The 19,502-nt window shown below is 56.7% G+C and overlaps 1 protein-coding gene across 1 annotated transcript; it reads right to left on the bottom strand.

Moving 5' to 3' along the window:
• Nucleotides 1–564: 564 nt before the first annotated feature.
• LOC135282312 (uncharacterized) lies at nt 565–18,443 on the bottom strand. The gene is made up of 30 exons (XM_064391946.1): nt 18,286–18,443; nt 17,386–17,485; nt 16,654–16,782; nt 16,061–16,216; nt 15,637–15,700; nt 15,139–15,202; nt 14,603–14,694; nt 14,263–14,439; nt 13,998–14,057; nt 13,706–13,873; nt 13,362–13,429; nt 13,092–13,134; nt 12,677–12,740; nt 12,108–12,184; nt 11,473–11,511; nt 7,173–7,743; nt 6,254–6,353; nt 5,556–5,684; nt 4,962–5,117; nt 4,526–4,589; nt 4,027–4,090; nt 3,497–3,588; nt 3,172–3,348; nt 2,907–2,966; nt 2,615–2,782; nt 2,271–2,338; nt 2,001–2,043; nt 1,586–1,649; nt 1,014–1,090; nt 565–751 (listed from the first exon to the last, which is right to left on the bottom strand). Exons 1-30 carry the CDS (start codon nt 18,398–18,400, stop codon nt 704–706), a joined length of 3,297 nt encoding a protein of 1,098 aa, XP_064248016.1. The 5' UTR covers nt 18,401–18,443; the 3' UTR covers nt 565–703.
• Nucleotides 18,444–19,502: the final 1,059 nt, after the last annotated feature.

The raw sequence follows: 19,502 nt of genomic DNA, 5'->3' as shown, positions 1-19,502 counted from the left end.
GCTGAGCCCCCTCAGCTCCCTCAGCCTCTCTGGTGCTCCAGCCCCTTCCCCAGCTCCATTCCCTTCTCTGGACATGCTCCAACACTTCCATGTCCTTCTTGAAGTGAGGGACTCAGAACTGGAAAAGGGACTTGCACTGCAAGCCTCACCCACGCCAGCCTTCCCTTGTCCGGCTGCCCTACCAGTTACAGGCCAGGTTGATACAGGCCACCCTTGATGCCCTTGATGTTCTTGGCCACCTGGTGCTGATGTTCAGCTGCTGTTGACCAACAGCGCCAGGGCCTTTTCCACTGTGCTCTTTTCAGCTACTCTGCCCCAAGGCTGGAGTGAAGGCACAAGACAGCAAGACACAGCTGTTCCGTGGTGGTTTGCCATGGACATGGAAACAGCCGTAGCAGGTGGTTCCAACCCAGCTCCCATCTGACCCTGTGTGGCCTGATGTGAAGACAGTGACACCAACAGCACAGCCCCAGCACAAATGCCTTTATTGCTGGCATTAAAGGAGGAGGGGAGGGGGTGGCCCAGGGCAGGGGAACTCCAGCTCATGGGAGCACCAGGTGAGGCCCCAGCAGGGGGATGGAGGGTCCGGGCCACGGCAGCAGTGCAGGACAGTGGCAGGACTGGTGGTCTTCGGCTCAGGCAGGGAATGGCAAAGTGGTGAATGGAGCATATTTAGTGCTGAAGGGCTCTCATTGCCTCATCTTCATCCCCGGGGCTGGAAGCGAACGTCTGCTCCAAGCAGCAGGAAATTCTGGGAGAAAGAGGGAAAGCACTGGGCTGCAACAGGCCCTGGCAGCTGCATTGCCCAGCACCCACCACATCCCTGAAGGGAGAATGGTTCGGACATGTGCTCTGGTTTGCTGCTGTCCTTTGTGATTTCAGTGAAGAGAACCCTCCCTTTGTAAGCTTCCAGCACAGCTGGGAGAACTGGATTTGGAGGCTGTGCTGGTAAGCAGGGCTTTGTGGGCAGCACGATGGGCCCCAGCTGGGGCCAGCTGCTCCCTCTCACTCACCTGGTGGAACCTCACAAGGATATTGGAGAGCTGAATCCTGTCCAGAAGTGGGAGAGGGAAACCCTCATCTAAGCGGGCTGGAAAAGACAACACATGTGTCTGCATTGGAATGGGAATGGGAGTCAAGGGAGCATGGAGCACTCAGACAAGGTGGCCGCCTCCTTCCCCCAGCCCTTTCCTCTCCACCCCTGCTCCTGGGGCAGGCAGAGGAAACTCCTCCCGAGCTCCACAGAAGAGCTGCGTGTTGTGCCATGGCAGCCCCCTTGGCCACTCCTGCCACCAGCCCCACTCTGGTCTGAGCTGCTGGCGAGGCAGGAGATGCAGGGATTCGGGGAGAGGGTCTGGAAAGCATTAGGATCTGCAGAGGGCTCATATTTTCCATTGCGTTTGCTGCTGGGAGCCTGTCAGAGCAGCAAGAGGCTCCCACCGCTTCACTGCCGCCTCCTGCACGCACTTTTCCCTGCATCAGCCTTGGCAATGAGGATTTAATTAGTGAGAGGGGACCCCTTGGGTGGAATAACCTGAGTGCAGGGTGCTCCACCAACCCCATTCCCCCCCCAGTATGTTCTCACCATTAAGATGTGGGAGGAGGACACTGGATGTCAAGAAGTTCATTACGGACTGCAGAAATTGCACCTGAGTAGTGGGGAGATGAGGGAGGCAAAGCTTTAGTCTGCAGGACAGGAGACATGAAGGTACTCAAGGATAATTAGAAAAAGGAGAGGAGGAGCTGGGATGGGCACACTCTTTGCCAGAGACCAGCAGCTTTGTCTGTTCACACTGGCAGTGTAGGAAATGCTGGGCTGAGAGCAGCAAAGGATCAGGCTCTGCATCCTTTCCCAGCCTTGCAGACTGAGGCAGGAGGTGGCTGCAGGGTCAGCGTGGGGTCCCATGTTGGGAGGCAGCAGGGAATGACTCCCTGTCCTGGTCCCCAGCAGGCTGCCAGCTCCATGCTGGGGGCTCTGGTCATGGTCAAGGGTAGCTCACCTGGAAAGTGCCAACAGCTGAATCCTTCAGGGAGAGCCCGATCCTGCACAGGGACAGAAGTGGTGCTGTGGAGGATGTGCCAAGGCAGGGAGCGATTCCAACCATCGATGGCCATGCAGATCCCACTCCCTCCAGCCCCAGCTCATTCCCTCCACAGCAGGCCCACATCCCAGGGACCTTCCCCTCCCCTCCCCTCTGTGTGCCTGGGCACCCAAACCAGAAAGAGCCCCAGGCACCCCCTGCCCAGCCAGTGGCTGCTCCCCTCTGTACCTGCCCACATCCAGGCTCCCAACTAAGCGGCCGGATCTCACGTTGATGACAGCGGACACGTTCCCTGTCTGGGGAGAGAGCACAGAGCTCTGGCAGGGCTCACCCCACCTCACCCCAAAGTCAGAAACACAGGAGAACAGCTGAAACACCCACTGCCCATCCAGGGGTGTGTTTGCACCCAGCATTAAAGCTGCCATTTGTCAGCTCAGGAGCTGTTCAGCTGGGGACACCTTCACTGTGCCTGGACAGCACCTCGGAGCTCCCCTGGCAGGATCTGGGCAACAGGACTGGGCACAGCTCAAATTCCCTTTTACCCCATCTCCACAGGCTGTGTGTGAACTCACCAGGCTGAGGAGGAAGAGAGGAGCCAGGCTGGAGTTGGGAAGGATGGCGTAAGCCTGGACATCCACAGTGGGCTGGAATGAGATTCCTCCTGGTCCAATAGTCAGGAATGGAGCAGTGGGAGTGGACAGCCTGAACTTCATTGGCATGTTTGGGTACTTCTCCTCCAGCTGTGTTGAAGTAGGGAGAGGATAGGAATGATGGCAGAAACCCCCAGTCCTGAGGAAGAACACCTGGCACAGAGCAAAGCCTGTGTGTGCAAGAGCTCTGGGCAGGCAGGGCCAGACTGCTCACCTGGGGAATGAAGGCTGAGAAGATAGAGGTGTCCAAGCTGAATCCTGCATCCTTTGGGATCTGCAGGGAGAGGACTGGGTCACACTGGGGCAATGTGGCACAGAGGAGCCCATGGCATCCCCACATGCTGCCATGTCTGACAGCTCAGCCCCATCCCACAGCCTCCAGCTCTGTCACTGGGGCTTCTCCAGGATTGCTGGCTGCTCCCGGAGCTCCTGAGCAAATGGAACCTGTGTCTGTGCCCTGTCCCCCTTGTGCCACTCACCATGGCCTCTGTGATTTCAAAGACCAGTGCCCCGGCCTTGTGGTAGGCAATGCCAGCTGTGTTGAAGAAGTAGCTGGAGGCTCCAAAGTAAACCATGCGCTCGTGATCCGAGGGGAAGGCCAGTGGCAGCGGTGAGAAGGGGACGGTGGAGCGGTGGGCCAGGGAGTAGAATTCACCCTGGGAGGAGGGAGAGACATGGAGAAGGGGTGCAAATAGCAGTGGGGCTCACCTGCTGACTCAGGCCTGCAAACAGCATTTGCAGCAGGTACCAAAACCTCTGGCAATGGCATTGGGCAAATCAGGTGTTCCCAAGGCTGCCTCTCACCTTCAGGTCTGCATCCAGGGACTGAGCAGTAGCTCTTGGGGGTGCTACCAAGGAGTAATCGATCCCAATCTTGTCATCTATCCTGGCTGTGACTGCAAACACAAGCAAGAGAGATGAGTATGAATGACATGGTTGGGAGCAGATGGCCTCCACTGGCATCTGGGCAGTGCCATGATTGGGCTTCCTGAAGCATCAGCTCACTATCAATTGCCCATATGCCTGCTTCTGCTAGGAAGCAAAAACTCCCACTTTTCCCCTGACTTTTTCACAGCCATCTCATAGACCTGAGGAATGGCCATCATCCCCAGTTAATGTAGCCTAGCCCACACCATCCCTTGGTCACAGAATCTGAAGGAATTTCCACAGCCAGACAGGACACACAGTGATTTCTCTCCGCTGAGAAGGTGCTCCCAGCTCCCAGCTTGGGTAATGCTCCCGGAGATGGGGAGCAGATACAAAGTAAAACGTTCCTCATGGATGGGAAAAGCTAGGAAGAGCTGCTTCTAAACCCACATACAACCCCCCAGTACCTGGCAGTGTTTGGATGTACGTCTGGAGCTCGTTTTTCACAGACTTGGCCACATTGTCACACACCTGTGGGACAGAAAGGCCACAGAGCTGAGCAGGGCCAGCCGGGTCACAGCCATGCTCCCTGCTCCATGACAAAGCCTGCTGAAGTGAATGAGCACACAGTGATGCTTGCCTCCATTCACCAGGCAGCACATTAAGTGTCCAAGACACAAGCAGGGTTTGTACCTACAAGCATCTGCTTGCAGCAATTTCCCCTCAGCACAGTTCAGCTCTGGGCAGACCCTTGGAAAGAATCTCATGTGGCCAGTGCAGGAATGAACCGTGCTGAGCAGCCAGGGCATGGCCAAAAAATTGCTACAGAGGGGATTAATCCATCCCACAGAAGTGTACTATGGCTATATTTGTATCCTTATACTTGATCCTTTGAGGCCATTACCTACAAGTGAGGACTAAAGACAAGCAGTAATCCCAGGGCCCTGTGTTCCACTGCTCACATACCATGGTCTCTAAATTCTTCTGCAACAGGGACTTATGACCCTTTTTGAACAGGTCGTAAAACCACCTGCAGAGAAGCACAGAGAGAAGCCCTGCCTAGCTCAGATCCATACTGCAGAAATATGTGCCCAGGAAAGGGAGATGATAGAGGACATCATTCTCAAGCAAGACCCTGGGAACATCATTCCCACACCAATTACACATCTGGCTTTACCCCAGGGTTTACATTTGAAAACAGACTCACTGCTAAACCACACCCACCCCCCTTTAATGTGCAGCCACAGCAGGAGAAATTCAGGGCAGATTTAAGACCAGACAAACTCAGATTTGCCAACAATATACTCCTAACACCAGGGCCCCATTCAAAATGCAGAGCAACATTCCAGTGGCAGGTGGGCTAACACACAGTGTTTCCAGACCTTCCAGTGAAGCCACATACTTAAGCTTGCCTGAAAAGCTCAAGCCAACTTTGGAGGCGCTGGCACTGCAGTCTGCGGTGCTGATGGTGGGCTTCCCAGTGGTGTCACTGCCCAGCCTCAGGATGAATTTGATGGAGGTATTTTCCACCTTCAGGTTGAAGGATCCAGGCCCCCGTCTACAGGGAGAAGGGGGATGATAAGGGGATGTTTGTCAATGCCAAGACCTGGTGAAGAGACCTCAAATCCTCTTCAGGATGAATCTATCTGGATCAGACTCCCCCTTGCATTGTGCATCAAGAGGAGATTGGGAAAGTGTTCAAATTCAGGGGAACCAAATTTCACTGGCACATAAACTAGGAGAGGTAACCTTTAAATAGAGGGGAGTGAGAGCAAGTAGGGGTGGTGGAAGAGAGACCTGAGGGTGCATGTATAGCTCCCCTTTCACAGTCCTTGTTCTTGCCTCCCACCCGTTTTTATCCATCATATATAGGGGACAAAAGTGACAGCTGCGCAAAACACAAGGGAGAGGGAGAGGAGAAAAAAACCTGTCCAGATCCAGAGAGTGAGATAGAGAGTGGGGGCCTGAATAGGGAGAGCAAGAGCTGAGCACTCACATAAAGAGAAACTTCACCCAGCAGTGCCCATTCATCTCAACAGAGGCATTTGAGATGGAGACCTGCAGGCCCACGTTGGAGATCGGGGTGATCCGTGAGTGTGGCAAGCGGAAACTGGGAATGTGCAATCTAAAAATATGCAAATCAAAAGAAAGTCATGCTACAGTGGTTCCACACTACCAAGCACAAGGCTAGGGAGGGAGGGAAGGAAGGTGAGCAGGATGGAGTCCCTGCACTGGCAGCATCCCCAGCTTCAGTTCTGCTGCAGTGAAGCTACACCAGGCAGGGACACACAGGACAGAGTGGCACCTTTGGGAATGTGGCCCTTGCAGCCGCCCAAGGCAGCTCCAAACGCTGCACTGCAGGAGCACAGAGGCTCCCGGGCAGCAGGGAGCTGGCATTTCCACAGGGACTGGCTCCTGCTTCACACAGGAATGTGTGCCCTGGTCCCACAGGCAAGGCCATCTCCACTCCCCAGGCTTTGATTGCACACAGTCCACCCGTGCCCAGAGTGCCGTGACCCTGGTTCCAATTTTCCCATTGGGCAAGGAGTAAAACAGGAAGATATCTGCATGCACCAAGTACACGGCCAACGTCTCAGGGAGCTGTGGAGGGGACAGGATGGTCCTCACTGCTCCGGGGGCTCCCCACCAACCCCAGTCCTCCTCTAAGGCACAGTCTGGGCTCGCAGGGCTCACCTGGAGAGCGAATAGTGCAAATCCCCCGATTTACCCGACAAGTCTGGCAGCTTCAGCTGGGCCAGCTCCTTCTCCAGGATCGCGATCCCCTGCTGTTGGGCTGCAGGTACACGGGGAAAGCATGACTCCACCACTCCACTACTCCATCATTCCAGCCATAGAGGCTGGAGCATACAGTGGGCGTGCAGCAGAAGGATCAGAGGAGAGATCCAGGTGATGCTGCCTCCCAGGCTGGCTTTAAAGCAAACCTCAGTGCACAGAGCCATGCCAGCACACAGGCAATGCTGCCTGGTGCCCTGCTGGCAGCCCCAGGGGAAGGTGGTGGCCACAGAAAGGTGTCCCAGGCCTCACTCTCCAGGCAGCGCACTGCGTGAGATCTGCATGATGCCCGAAGCACTGGCATGCTGTGTGTTTCTCACACAGTGTATTTCAATCCATAACTGCGCTCTGCTGGAGCCAGGGCTCAGCCTGCCTCAATAAAACCAGCACGGGGCCCATCCATCTCTGTCACTGCCCCTCCCTCAACTCCCCAGCTCCTCTCTCTGCAGCTCCCTCCTCCAGGGCCCACAGCTTGGCTGCCTGGATGTGCTGTGGGACCAGCACCCTCCTGCTGTTCCAGACTCCATCACTGCCCGGCTGCAGCTCCCTGACACCCCACAGGGCTGGTCCCCTCTGCAGGGGCTCCATCAGCCTGTGCAGTGGTGGGCAGGCAGGTGCAGCAGGGGAAGCCCTGGCCCATGGTGCGTTTGGCACCCCTGTCCGAGGATTTCCCCATCCTGTCCCTGTGCTCCTCACATGGGCACCCATGGCCACTGATCCCCCATCCTGCCCCGGGACCCTGCACTTCTCACAGGGTTCCTGGCTCCACACCTCTGCCACCAGCACATCTGTGAGGAGAGAAATCAGAAGCAGAACCCACCGTAGTCCAAGCCTGCCTGGGTGATCCTCACCACGAAGCCGGGGTTGGTGGCGGTGGTGAGTGCCAGGCACAAGGTCAGTGCCCCACAAGCCACAGCCACGCTCTGCATTCCCATCCTGGCTTGCAATAGTGCCACGCAGTGCAGGGCTCTCCCTGCCCACATCACCTTTATATCCCTGCCAAAACAGGAACTTTGGCCAAAGGTGGTGTGAGTAGCCATGGGGGCCTCTCCAGGACTTCCTGCTTGGCCACCACCCTGCTCCGCTGTGCTGCTGGCACCATGACATGGCCCAGCACAGAGGCACACCTGGTGCCTCTCACCAAAGGCAGGGAAGGAGCAGTGGAAACTGGGAGGCAACAGCCCAGTTTCCAGCTCTCTCTCCCTGCCAGCAATCCCTGCCTGTGACATCCTCTGTGAAGCAGAGCTGGGTTTGGCACTGGCCGCTGGGCCTGACAGAGCCACATTCCTGCAGCCTGCTCCCAGCAAAAGCTGGGAAGAGCCTGGGCTGCCCAGGAGCAGCGTCCCAGCCCTGCTGCTCTCCATCCCTGTCCCTATCCCATGGATCTCCTGCTACTCTGTGAGCTGCTTCTGTCACACCAAGGACCTGCCACAGGCACCCGAGCAGCTGTGGGGGAACCAGAGCAGCCTTGGGACACAGCAGCAGCTAAAGAAGGCAGGTCACAGCTTCTCACCTCATGTCAGCAGATCCAGGGACCCCCAAAGCCAGCAGGGCTGGCAAAGGATCACCTGCCTGGGCTGGGTGGCTGCACCAGGGCCACCACCTCAGTGCAGTGCCCTGCACCTCCAGACCCTGCCACAGGGCTCCTGCACAGAGCAGCCACGCATGGCAGGAGACATCCATCAGCCCAGGATCAAGCTCCAAAGACAACACCTCTGAGGCCTGATGTGTCACAGCTCTGGTCACGATGGCTGGAGACAGGGGAAGGAGCTGGGTTCAGCCAGGCAGGTGTGAGGGGGGAACACCCCTGTGCCACCCCAGCCAGGAGAGCTGGGCTGGCTGGTCTGTCCTTGCAAGATGAAGGTGAGGAAAGAAGAAATAATTCAGTCAATTTAATTTCCTTTGACTGATGTCCAGGCACAGGAAAGCCACGGCTGCTGATGCAGGCAGATCTCATGCTGGATCCAGGGGCATCCTGGCTGCCAGAGGCAACATCCTTGGGCCTGGATCTCATAGACAGAGCTCCTTTTGCCCAGAGCTTCTTTCGCCCTGAAATACATATTCAAGAGCAGAGGAGAAAGGCAAAAGGCTAAATCCCCACTCACAATCTCTTTGGCACTGTGACCCTCCCTGTCACCCATCATCAGCCCTTATCTGACTCTGCTCAGTTCTGAGCAGGAGCTCCCAAACCTGCCATGGTGACAACCCCATCTCACTGAAGACCTGTGTCAAAACAACACTCAGGATGTTCAGGAAGAGCATGGAGGAAGCAGAACTCTTCCATAAAGAGAAATGAAATTTTATAAGGAATAGCATAGAGAGGAAGCAAAACCAGGAAGTCTTCCCCCTGGCTTTGAGCAAAATTTGAAGTAGAACAGAAAAAAAGCCGTCAAAGAGCTGAACCCTGACCAAACACTGCTGTGTTTGGCAAGGAACAGCCAAAACCACATCTAAAGCTCAGCATATGTGCCGGTCCCGATAGTGCTTCCTGCAAGTGGTGACAGAGGGAATGGAACATGAAATCCTGCCCTGCTGGCCCCAATCCTCTGGACAGGTAAAGGCTTCTCCTGCTGAGCTGCTTTGCCTCTTCTGGGAGTGCGGGCTCTGCTCCACTGGGGAAAGGCTGGCTCCCCCAGGCTGCTGGAGAAGGAATGGGAATGGTCGCATGGGAACCAGGAGCCCAGGAGGCCAGGGACTTGCAGGAGTCCTGTGCTGCTGCTGCTGCTGCCCTTTGCCCAGGACTGCAGGTCAACACTCCTCTCTCCACTGTCCATAGCCCCCCTGCTCTCCAGGTCAGGAGTCCCTCTGGTCCCACACGTGCCTCAGCACGTGTGGGCACTTCCCCATCCTGTCCCAGCTCTTTCCACATCTCTCTCGTGATGCCATGGCTCAAGCCCCCCTGCAGCCACGTGCTGGGGCTACCAGGTACTACGGGGACCAGGCTGGGGCAGTTAAGCTCCTTGGGCTGTGAGCAATTTGGGTACATTTGCCATCTGCAAAAAAATCTGAATACATCTTTGTTCTGTGATGCTCTAACCTGCCCATTTGCCATCTGAAGGAAATCTGAACACATCTGTGTTCTCTGGTGCCATTACCAGCCTGGGATTTCCCCGGGCAGCTTGTACCAGTGCCAGAGGCAGGACGGCTGCTGCTTTCCAGCATCACACTGGCAGGTGGGAACCACAATGAAAAATCCGTGGATTCTGCAAGAAAAGTGGGAGCAGCCTGCCTGGGTTTGGACAGAACTTGGAAAGAGAAGTCGTCAGCCCAAAATAAAACATCCCATACACGTTTCCAGGATGGACAAGTTCATTGTCACCCACAGGACCGGGCTGTGGTTGGAACCTGTTTCAACTGAGGCTGTCCCTAGACCAACAGGGAATTCAGCACAGAGAGGTCACGGTAGGCATCAGGGCCTGCCGTGACATCGACCAGCTTCTCCCTGTGCAGAATCTCCTCCTTAAGCCTCTCAGCCATGCATCCTGCCAGCACAGGAGAAGGGTGCCATGAGGCAGTGCCTGCCCTCTCACTCCCCGCAGCCCTTCCAGCTGCTTTCCCCCCAGGCCAAGGCGGCTGCTGCCAGTGGGGCTCCGGCCATGCAGCCCGGCCGTACCCAGGATCCCGACGCGGAGCCGAGCACGAGCCTGGGGCCGCCGCGCCTTCAGCGCCTTGAGGTGCTGCAGACGGTTCCAGATGGCCTGCTCTGCCTTCTCCCTGGGGAGCCACACAACGGGCTATTGCAGCTGCTGCTCCTGCACACAGCCCCAGCCTAAGGGCCCAAGTGCTCGTGAGGAGAATTCAGCGAAAGGCAGGGGATCTAATGGCACCTGAGAGTGCCGTGTGTGGTGTGGGGATTACGTCTGGTCTCTGTCTTATCTGCTTCACTTTGCTTGACTGAGAGCATCTCCACTGCAGAAACACTTTAGGGACTAAGCTCTCGGGGAGAAAAAGCCCCTTGGCCACAGCACACAGAGCCGCTTTGGGGGCAGAGCAGGCGGCCAGGGACGGGCAAGCCCGCCGCTGCCTCCGCCCCTCAGCGCCGCGTTCCGCCCGCCGCCATTCCGGGCCCGCCCCGCTGCCGGGCGGCGCGGCTGCAGGAATCACAAAATCACTGAATTAATTACGCTGGAAAAGACCTCCGAGGTCATCGAGTTCAGCCTGTGACCCAGAAGCACCTTTTTAACCAATGAGGGCTCTGAGCGCCATGTCCTGTTTTCCCTTACACACCTGCAGGGAGGGGGATTCCACCACCTCCCTGGGCTGTCCATTGCAATGTCTAATGACCCTTCCACTGAAGGAATTTTTCCTGATATCCCACGTAAAGTCCCCTGGTGCAGCTGAAGACCATGTCCTCTTCTCCTGTCCCTTGTTCCCTGGGAGCAGAGCCTGATCCCCATGTGGCTGCTCCCTCCTGTCAGGGAGTTGTGAGGGTGAGAAGGTTCCCCCTGAGCCTCCTCTTCTCCAGGCTGAGCCCCCTCAGCTCCCTCAGAGGCTCCTGGTGCTCCTGCTTCTTCCCTGGTTCCCATGCCGTTCTCTGGACATGATCCAGCACCTCCATGTCCATTTTGAAGTAAGGGACCCAGAACTGGACACAACACAAACCCTTCCCTGGTCCTGTTTCCCCACTATGGCTGATACAGGCCAGGATGCCCCTGGCCTTGTTGACAACCTGGTGCTCATGTTCAGCTGTTGTTGACAGCACCCCCAGGGCCTTTTCCACTGTGGTTTTTCTAACCAAACTGCCCCAAGGCTGGAGTGAAGGGACAGGAGAGCAGGACACACATGTTCTGTGGTGCCATGGAATCAGCCAAACCAGGTGGTCTCAACCCAGCTCCCCATCTGGCCCAGTGCAGCCCCAAGCACAGTCAGTGACACCACAGCAGAGCCCCAGCACCAACGCCTTTATTGCTGCTCAGAGGGAGGAGGAGAGGGGATGGCCCAGGGCAGGAGACCCCCAGCTCATGGGAGCACCAGGTGAGGCCCAGCAGGGGGATGGAGGGTCCGGGCCAAGGCAGCAGTGCAGGGCAGTGGCAGGACTGGTGGTCTTCGGCTCAGGCAGGGAATGGCAAAGTGGTGAATGGAGCATCTGAAGGGCTCTCATTGCCTCATCTTCATCCCCGGGGCTGGAAGCGAACGTCTGCTCCAAGCAGCAGGAAATTCTGGGAGAAAGAGGGAAAGCACTGGGCTGCAATAGGCCCTGGCAGCTGCATTGCCCAGCACCCACCACATCCCTGAAGGGAGAATGGATTGGGACATTCTGCCAGTCCCTGTGCCTGTTTTTCCCCCTGGAAGGCTCTGGAGGCATTTCACAGCCATACCTCACTACAACTTTTCAGCACCCCCATGGAGACCCTGCTTTGGTGTTTCTCTAAGGCACCCCACAACAGGGGCTCTCTCTGCTCTCCTGGTCCTGCTACAGCTCCTTACAGCTGAGCAGGCAGGGGCTGCATCCTGCCAGGCACCACAGCATCCATCCCGGCATTGCCAGTCAGGGAGAGGATTTGGGACTGACACTGCTATAAAAAGTGTTCTGGGAAATTCAGTCCCCAGGCTTAAGAACGGGAGGATGATGTGGTCCATCCCAGACACCCACCATGCAACCAGGAAAACACAGAATTCTTTTGCTGCTGAGTGTTCCCATGCACCATTTCCTAGCAGAGCTGGGAGAACTGGATTTGGAGGCTGTGCTGGTAAGCAGGGCTTTGTGGGCAGCACAATGAGCCCCAGCTGGGGCCAGCTGCTCCCTCTCACTCACCTGGTGGAACCTCACAAGGATATTGGAGAGCTGAATCCTGTCCGGTAGTGGCAGACGGAAACCCTCATCTAAGCGGGCTGGAAAAGACAACACGTGTGTCTGCATTGGAATGGGAATGGGAGTCAAGGGAGCACAGAGCACTCAGAGAAGGTGGCCGCCTCCTTCCCCCTGCCCTTTCCTCTCCACCCCTGCTCCTGGGGCAGGCAGAGGAAACTCCTCCCGAGCTCCACAGAAGGGCTGCGTGTTGTGCCATGGCAGCCCCCTTGGCCACTCCTGCCACCAGCCCCACTCTGGTCTGAGCTGCTGGCGAGGCAGGAGATGCAGGGATTCGGGGAGAGGGTCTGGAAAGCATTAGGATCTGCAGAGGGCTCATATTTTCCATTGCGTTTGCTGCTGGGAGCCTGTCAGAGCAGCAAGAGGCTCCCACCGCTTCACTGCCGCCTCCTGCACGCACTTTTCCCTGCATCAGCCTTGGCAATGAGGATTTAATTAGTGAGAGGGGACCCCTTGGGTGGAATAACCTGAGTGCAGGGTTCAGCAACCCCATTCCCCCCCCAGTATGTTCTCACCATTAAGATGTGGGAGGAGGACACTGGATGTCAAGAAGTTCATTACGGACTGCAGAAATTGCACCTGAGTAGTGGGGAGATGAGGGAGGCAAAGCTTTAGTCTGCAGGACAGGAGACATGAAGGTACTTGAGGATAATTAGAAAAAGGAGAGGAGGAGCTGGGATGGGCACACTCTTTGCCAGAGACCAGCAGCTTTGTCTGTTCACACTGGCAGTGTAGGAAATGCTGGGCTGAGAGCAGCAAAGGATCAGGCTCTGCATCCTTTCCCAGCCTTGCAGGCCGAGGCAGGAGGTGGCTGCAGGGTCAGCGTGGGGTCCCATGTTGGGAGGCAGCAGGGAATGACTCCCTGTCCTGGTCCCCAGCAGGCTGCCAGCTCCATGCTGGGGGCTCTGGTCATGGTCAAGGGTAGCTCACCTGGAAAGTGCCAACAGCTGAATCCTTCAGGGAGAGCCTGATCCTGCACAGGGACAGAAGTGGTGCTGTGGAGGATGTGCCAAGGGAGGGAGCGATTCCAACCATCGATGGCCATGCAGATCCCACTCCCTCCAGCCCCAGCTGATTCCCTCCACAGCAGGCCCACATCCCAGGGACCTTCCCCTCCCCTCCCCTCTGTGTGCCTGGGCACCCAAACCAGAGAGAGCCCCAGGCACCCCCTGCCCAGCCAGTGGCTGCTCCCCTCTGTACCTGCCCACATCCAGGCTCCCAACTAAGCGGCCGGATCTCACGTTGATGACAGCGGACACGTTCCCTGTCTGGGGAGAGAGCACAGAGCTCTGGCAGGGCTCACCCCACCTCACCCCAAAGTCAGAAACACAGGAGAACAGCTGAAACACCCACTGCCCATCCAGGGGTGTGTTTGCACCCAGCATTAAAGCTGCCATTTGTCAGCTCAGGGGCTGTTCAGCTGGGGACACCCTCACTGTGCCTGGACAGCACCTGGGAGCTCCCCTGGCAGGATCTGGGCAACAGGACTGGGCACAGCTCAAACTCCCTTCTACCCCATCTCCACAGGCCGTGTGTGAACTCACCAGGCTGAGGAGGAAGAGAGGAGCCAGGCTGGAGTTGGGAAGGATGGCGTAAGCCTGGACATCCACAATGGGCTGGAATGAGATTCCTCCTGGTCCAATAGTCAGGAATGGAGCAGTGGGAGTGGACAGCCTGAACTTCATTGGCATGTTTGGGTACTTCTCCTCCAGCTGTGTGGGAGTAGGGAGAGGATAGGAATGATGGCAGAAACCCCCAGTCCTGAGGAAGAACACCTGGCACAGAGCAAAGCCTGTGTGTGCAAGAGCTCTGGGCAGGCAGGGCCAGACTGCTCACCTGGGGAATGAAGGCTGAGAAGATAGAGGTGTCCAAGCTGAATCCTGCATCCTTTGGGATCTGCAGGGAGAGGACTGGGTCACACTGGGGCAATGTGGCACAGAGGAGCCCATGGCATTCCCACATGCTGCCATGTCTGACAGCTCAGCCCCATCCCACAGCCCCCAGCTCTGTCACTGGGGCTTCTCCAGGATTGCTGGCTGCTCCCGGAGCTCCTGAGCAAATGGAACCTGTGTCTGTGCCCTGTCCCGCTTGTGCCACTCACCATGGCCTCTGTGATTTCAAAGACCAGTGCCCCGGCCTTGTGGTAGGCAATGCCAGCTGTGTTGAAGAAGTAGCTGGAGGCTCCAAAGTAAACCATGCGCTCGTGATCCGAGGGGAAGGCCAGTGGCAGCGGTGAGAAGGGGACGGTGGAGCGGTGGGCCAGGGAGTAGAATTCACCCTGGGAGGAGGGAGAGACATGGAGAAGGGGTGCAAATAGCAGTGGGGCTCACCTGCTGACTCAGGCCTGCAAACAGCATTTGCAGCAGGTAAAAAACCTTCGCTTCCACCTGCCTTTGGCAATGGCATTGGGCAAATCAGGTGTTCCCAGGGCTGCCTCTCACCTTCAGGTCCAGGTCCAGCGACTTGGGGCTAGCTCTTGGGGGTGCTACCAAGGAGTAATCAATCCCAATCTTGTCATCTATCCTGGCTGTGACTGCAAACACAAGCAAGAGAGATGAGTATGAATGACATGGTTGGGAGCAGATGGCCTCCACTGGCATCTGGGCATTGCCATGATTGGGCTTCCTGATTCATTAGCTCACTACCAATTGCCCACATGTCTGCTTCTGCTAAGAAGCAAAACCCCCCACTTTCCCCCTGACATCTTCATAGTCATGTCCTGGACCTGAAGAGTGGCCTGGGTCCCCCAGCTCAAGCAGCCCGAGCCCCTGACAGTCCTTGGGCACAGAATCTGAAGGAATTTCCACAGCCAGACAGGACACATTGTGATTTCTCTCTGAAGAGAAGGTGCTTCCCAGCTCCCAGCTTGGGTGACCGAACACAAGAAGATGGGGAGTGGACACAAAGTAAAACATTCCTCATGGATGGGGAAAGCTAGGAGGAGCTGCTTCTAAACCCACATACAACCCCCCAGTACCTGGTAGTGTCTGGACCTGCTTCTGGAGCTCGTTTTTCACAGACTTGGCCACATTGTCACACACCTGTGGGACAGAAAGGCCACAGAGCTGAGCAGGGCCAGCCGGGTCACAGCCATGCTCCCTGCTCCATGACAAAGCCTGCTGAAGTGAATGAGCACACAGTGATGATTGCCTCCATTCACCAGGCAGCACATTAAGTGTCCAAGACACAAGCAGGGTTTGTACCTACAAGCATCTGCTTGCAGCAATTTCCCCTCAGCACAGTTCAGCTCTGGGCAGACCCTTGGAAGGAATCTCATGTTGCCAATGCAGGAATGAACCGTGCTGAGCAGCCAGGGCATGGCCGAAAAAGAGCTACAGAGAGGATTAACCCACCCTGCAGGAGTGTACTCTGGCTCTAGTTATATCCCTACTTCTGAGACTTTGAGGACATTACCTACAAGTGAGGACTAAAGATAACCAGAAAACCAGGGCCCTGCGTTCCACTGCTCACATACCTTGCTCTCTAAATTCTTTCGCAACTTGGACTCAATAACGCGGTGGAACAGGTTGTAAAGCCACCTGCAGAGAAGCACAGAGAGAAGCCCTGCCTAGCTCACATTCATACTGTAGAAGTATGTGCCCAGGAAAGGGAGAACCTAGACATGCAAGACCCTGGGAACATCAATTCCACACCAATTACACAACTGGCTTTACCCCAGGGTTTACATTTGAAAACAGACTCACTGCTAAACCACACCCATCCCCCTTTAATGTGCAGCCACAGCAGGAGAAATTCAGGCCAGATTTAAGACCAGGCAACCTCAGATTTGCCAACAACATACTCCTCACACCAGGGCCCCATTCAAAATGCAGAGCAACATTCCAGTGGCAGGTGGGCTAACACACAGTGTTTCCAGACCTTCCAGTGAAGCCACATACCCAAGCTTGCCTGAAAAGCGCACACGGACTTTGGAGATGTGGGCACTGCAGCCCGAGGTGCTGATGGTGGGCTTCCCAGTGGTGTCACTGCCCAGCCTCAGGATGATTTTCATGTTGACATTTTCTACCTTCAGGTTGAAAGATCCATGTCCCCGTCTACAGGGAGAAGGGGGATGATAAGGGGATATTTGTCAATGCCAAGGCCTGGTGAAGAGACCTCAAATGTGCCTCAGGATGAATCTAACGAGATCACTCTTCCCCTTGTATTGTGCATCCAGAGGAGATTGGGAAAGTGTTCAAATTCAGGGGAACCAAATTTCACTGGCACATTAACCAGGAGAGGTAACCTTTAAACAGAGGAGAGTGAGAGCAAATAGGGGTGGTGGAAGAGTGACCTGAGGGTCCATGAATAGCTTGTGTGTCATGTGCCTTATTCCTGCCTCCCACCCCGTTTTCTCCATCATATATAGGGGAGCAAATGACAGCTGCCCAAAACACAAGGGAGAGGGACAGGAGGAAATAACCTGTCCAGATCCAGAGAGGGAGATAGAGAGTGGGGGCCTGAATAGGGAGAGGAAGAGCTGGGCACTCACATGAAGAGAAACTTCACCCGCCAGTCTCCATTTAGCTCAGCAAAGGCATTGGAGATGGAGACCTGCAGGCCCACGTTGGAGATCGGGGTGATCCGTGAGTGTGGCAAGCGGAAACTGGGAATGCGCAATCTAAAAATATATCAATAAAAAGAAAAGTTATGTTACAGTGGTTCCACACTACCAAGCACAAGGCTAGGGAGGGAGGGAAGGAAGGTGAGCAGCATGGAGTCACTGCACTGGCAGCATCCCCAGCTGCAGTTCTGCTGCAGTGAAGCTACACCAGGCAGGGACACACAGAGCAGTGGCACCTTTGGGAATGTGGCCCTTGCAGCCGCCCAAGGCAGCTCCAAACGCTGCACTGCAGGAGCACAGAGGCTCCCGGGCAGCAGGGAGCTGGCATTTCCACAGGGACTGGCTCCTGCTTCACACAGGAACGTGTGCCCTGGTCCCACAGGCAAGGCCATCTCCACTCCCCAGGCTTTGATTGCACACAGTCCACCCATGCCCAGAGTGCCGTGACCCTGGTTCCAATTTTCCCATTGGGCAAGGAATAAAATGGGAACATATTGCCCTGTATCAAGGACACGGCCAACGTCTCAGGGAGCTGTGGAGGGGACAGGATGGTCCTCACTGCTCCGGGGGCTCCCCACCACCCCCAATCCTCCTGCCCCTCTCCGGGTTCAGGGGGACAGTAGGTGGATCTAGACCACTGGCAAGGCTCACAGGGCTTACCTGGAAAATGAATAGCGCACTTTCCCCGATTTACCCGAGAAGTCTGGCAGCTTCAGCTGGGCCAGCTCCTTCTCCAGGATCGCGATCCCCTGCTGTTGGGCTGCAGGGACACAAGGAGAGCATGACTCCACCACTCCACTACTACATCCACTGAGTACCCAGTGGGCGTGCAGCAGAAAGATCAGAGGAGAGATCCAGGTGATGCTGCCTCCCAGGCTGGCTTTAAAGCAAACCTCAGTGCACAGAGCCATGCCAGCACACAGGCAATGCTGCCTGGTGCCCTGCTGGCAGCCCCAGGGGAAGGTGGTGGCCACAGAAAGGTGTCCCAGGCCTCACTCTCCAGTGCACTGCGTGAGATCTGCATGATGCCCGAAGCACTGGCATGCTGTGTGTTTCTCACACAGTGTATTGCAATCCATAACTGCGCTCTGCTGGAGCCAGGGCTCAGCCTGCCTCGATAAAACCAGCACGGGGCCCATCCATCTCTGTCACTGCCCCTCCCTCAACTCCCCAGCTCCTCTCTCTGCAGCTCCCTCCTCCAGGGCCCACAGCTTGGCTGCCTGGATGTGCTGTGGGACCAGCACCCTCCTGCTGTTCCAGACTCCATCACTGCCCGGCTGCAGCTCCCTGACACCCCACAGGACTGGTCCCCTCTGCAGGGGCTCCATCAGCCTGTGCAGTGGTGGGCAGGCAGGTACAGCAGGGGAAGCCTTGGCCCATGGTGCGTTTGGCACCCCTGTCCGAGGATTTCCCCATCCTGTCCCTGTGCTCCTCACGTGGGCACCCATGGCCACTGATCCCCCATCCTGCCCCAGGACCCTGCACTTCTCACAGGGTTCCTGGCTCCACACCTCTGCCACCAGCACATCTGTGAGGAGAGAAATCAGAAGCAGAACCCACCGTAGTCCAAGCCTGCCTGGGTGATCCTCACCACGAAGCCGGGGTTGGTGGCGGTGGTGAGTGCCAGGCACAAGGTCAGTGCCCCACAAGCCACAGCCAAGCTCTGCATTCCCATCCTGGCTTCCTGCAATGATGTCCTATGCTGGACTCTCCCTGCCCACACCACCTTTATATCCCTGCCAAAACAGGAACTTTGGGCAAACATGGTGTGTGGAGCCACGGGGGGCGTCCCCAGGACTTCCTGCTTGGCCACCACCCTGCTCCGCTGTGCTGCTGGCACCATGACATGGCCCAGCACAGAGGCACACCTGGTGCCTCTCACCAAAGGCAGGGAAGGAGCAGTGGAAACTGGGAGGCAACAAACCAGTTTCCAGCTCTCTCTCCCTGCCAGCAATCCCTGCCTGTGACATCCTCCATGGAGCAGAGCTGGGTTTGGCACTGGCAGCTGAGGCTGGCAGAGCCACATTCCTGCAGCCTGCTCCCAGCAAAAGCTGGGAAGAGCCTGGGCTGCCCAGGAGCAGCGTCCCAGCCCTGCTGCTCTCCATCCCTGTCCCTGTCCCATGGCTCTCCTGGCTACTCTGTGAGCTGCTTCTGTCACACCAAGGACCTGCCACAGGCACCCGAGCAGCTGTGGGGGAACCAGAGCAGCCTTGGGACACAGCAGCAGCTAAAGAAGGCAGGTCACAGCTTCTCACCTCATGTCAGCAGATCCAGGGACCCCCAAAGCCAGCAGGGCTGGCAAAGGATCACCTGCCTGGCTGGGCAGCTGCACCAGGGCCACCACCCCAGTGCAGTGCCCTGCACCTCCAGACCCTGTCACAGGGCTCCTGCACAGAGCAGCCACGCATGGCAGGAGACATCCATCAGCCCAGGATCAAGCTCCAAAGACAGCACCTCTGAGGCCTGATGTGTCACAGCTCTGGTCACGATGGCTGGAGACAGGGGAAGGAGCTGGGTGCAGCCAGGCAGGTGTGAGGGGGGAACACCCCTGTGCCACCCCAGCCAGGAGAGCTGGGCTGGCTGGTCTCTCCTTGCAAGCTGAAGGTGAGGGAAGAAGAAATAATTCAGTCAATTTAATTTCCTTTGACTGGTGTCTAGGCACAGGAAACCCATGGCTGCTGATGCAGGCAGATCTCATGCTGGATCCAGGGAAATCCTGGATGCCAGAGGCAACATCCTTGAGCCTGGATCCCATAGACAGAGCCCCTTTTGCCCAG

The sequence above is a fragment of the Passer domesticus genome, chromosome 16, assembly GCF_036417665.1.
Source record: "Passer domesticus isolate bPasDom1 chromosome 16, bPasDom1.hap1, whole genome shotgun sequence".
NCBI classification, from domain to species: domain Eukaryota; kingdom Metazoa; phylum Chordata; class Aves; order Passeriformes; family Passeridae; genus Passer; species Passer domesticus.
The sequence above is the reverse complement of the archived record's forward strand: the minus strand, read 5'-3'. Positions and strand labels throughout refer to the sequence as shown.

Excerpts from the sequence above, each read along its gene's own strand:
- LOC135282312 (XM_064391946.1), bottom strand. The coding sequence starts at position 18,400 with ATGGGAATGCAGAGCTTGGCTGTGGCTTGTGGGGCACTGACCTTGTGC. Across the intron at positions 15,701-16,060 it reads CGCTTTTCAGGCAAGCTTGG|GTGGCTTTACAACCTGTTCC; the intron begins GTATGTGGCTTC and ends GCTTCTCTGCAG. Across the intron at positions 1,091-1,585 it reads CCTCCTCCCACATCTTAATG|CCCGCTTAGATGAGGGTTTC; the intron begins GTGAGAACATAC and ends TGTCTTTTCCAG.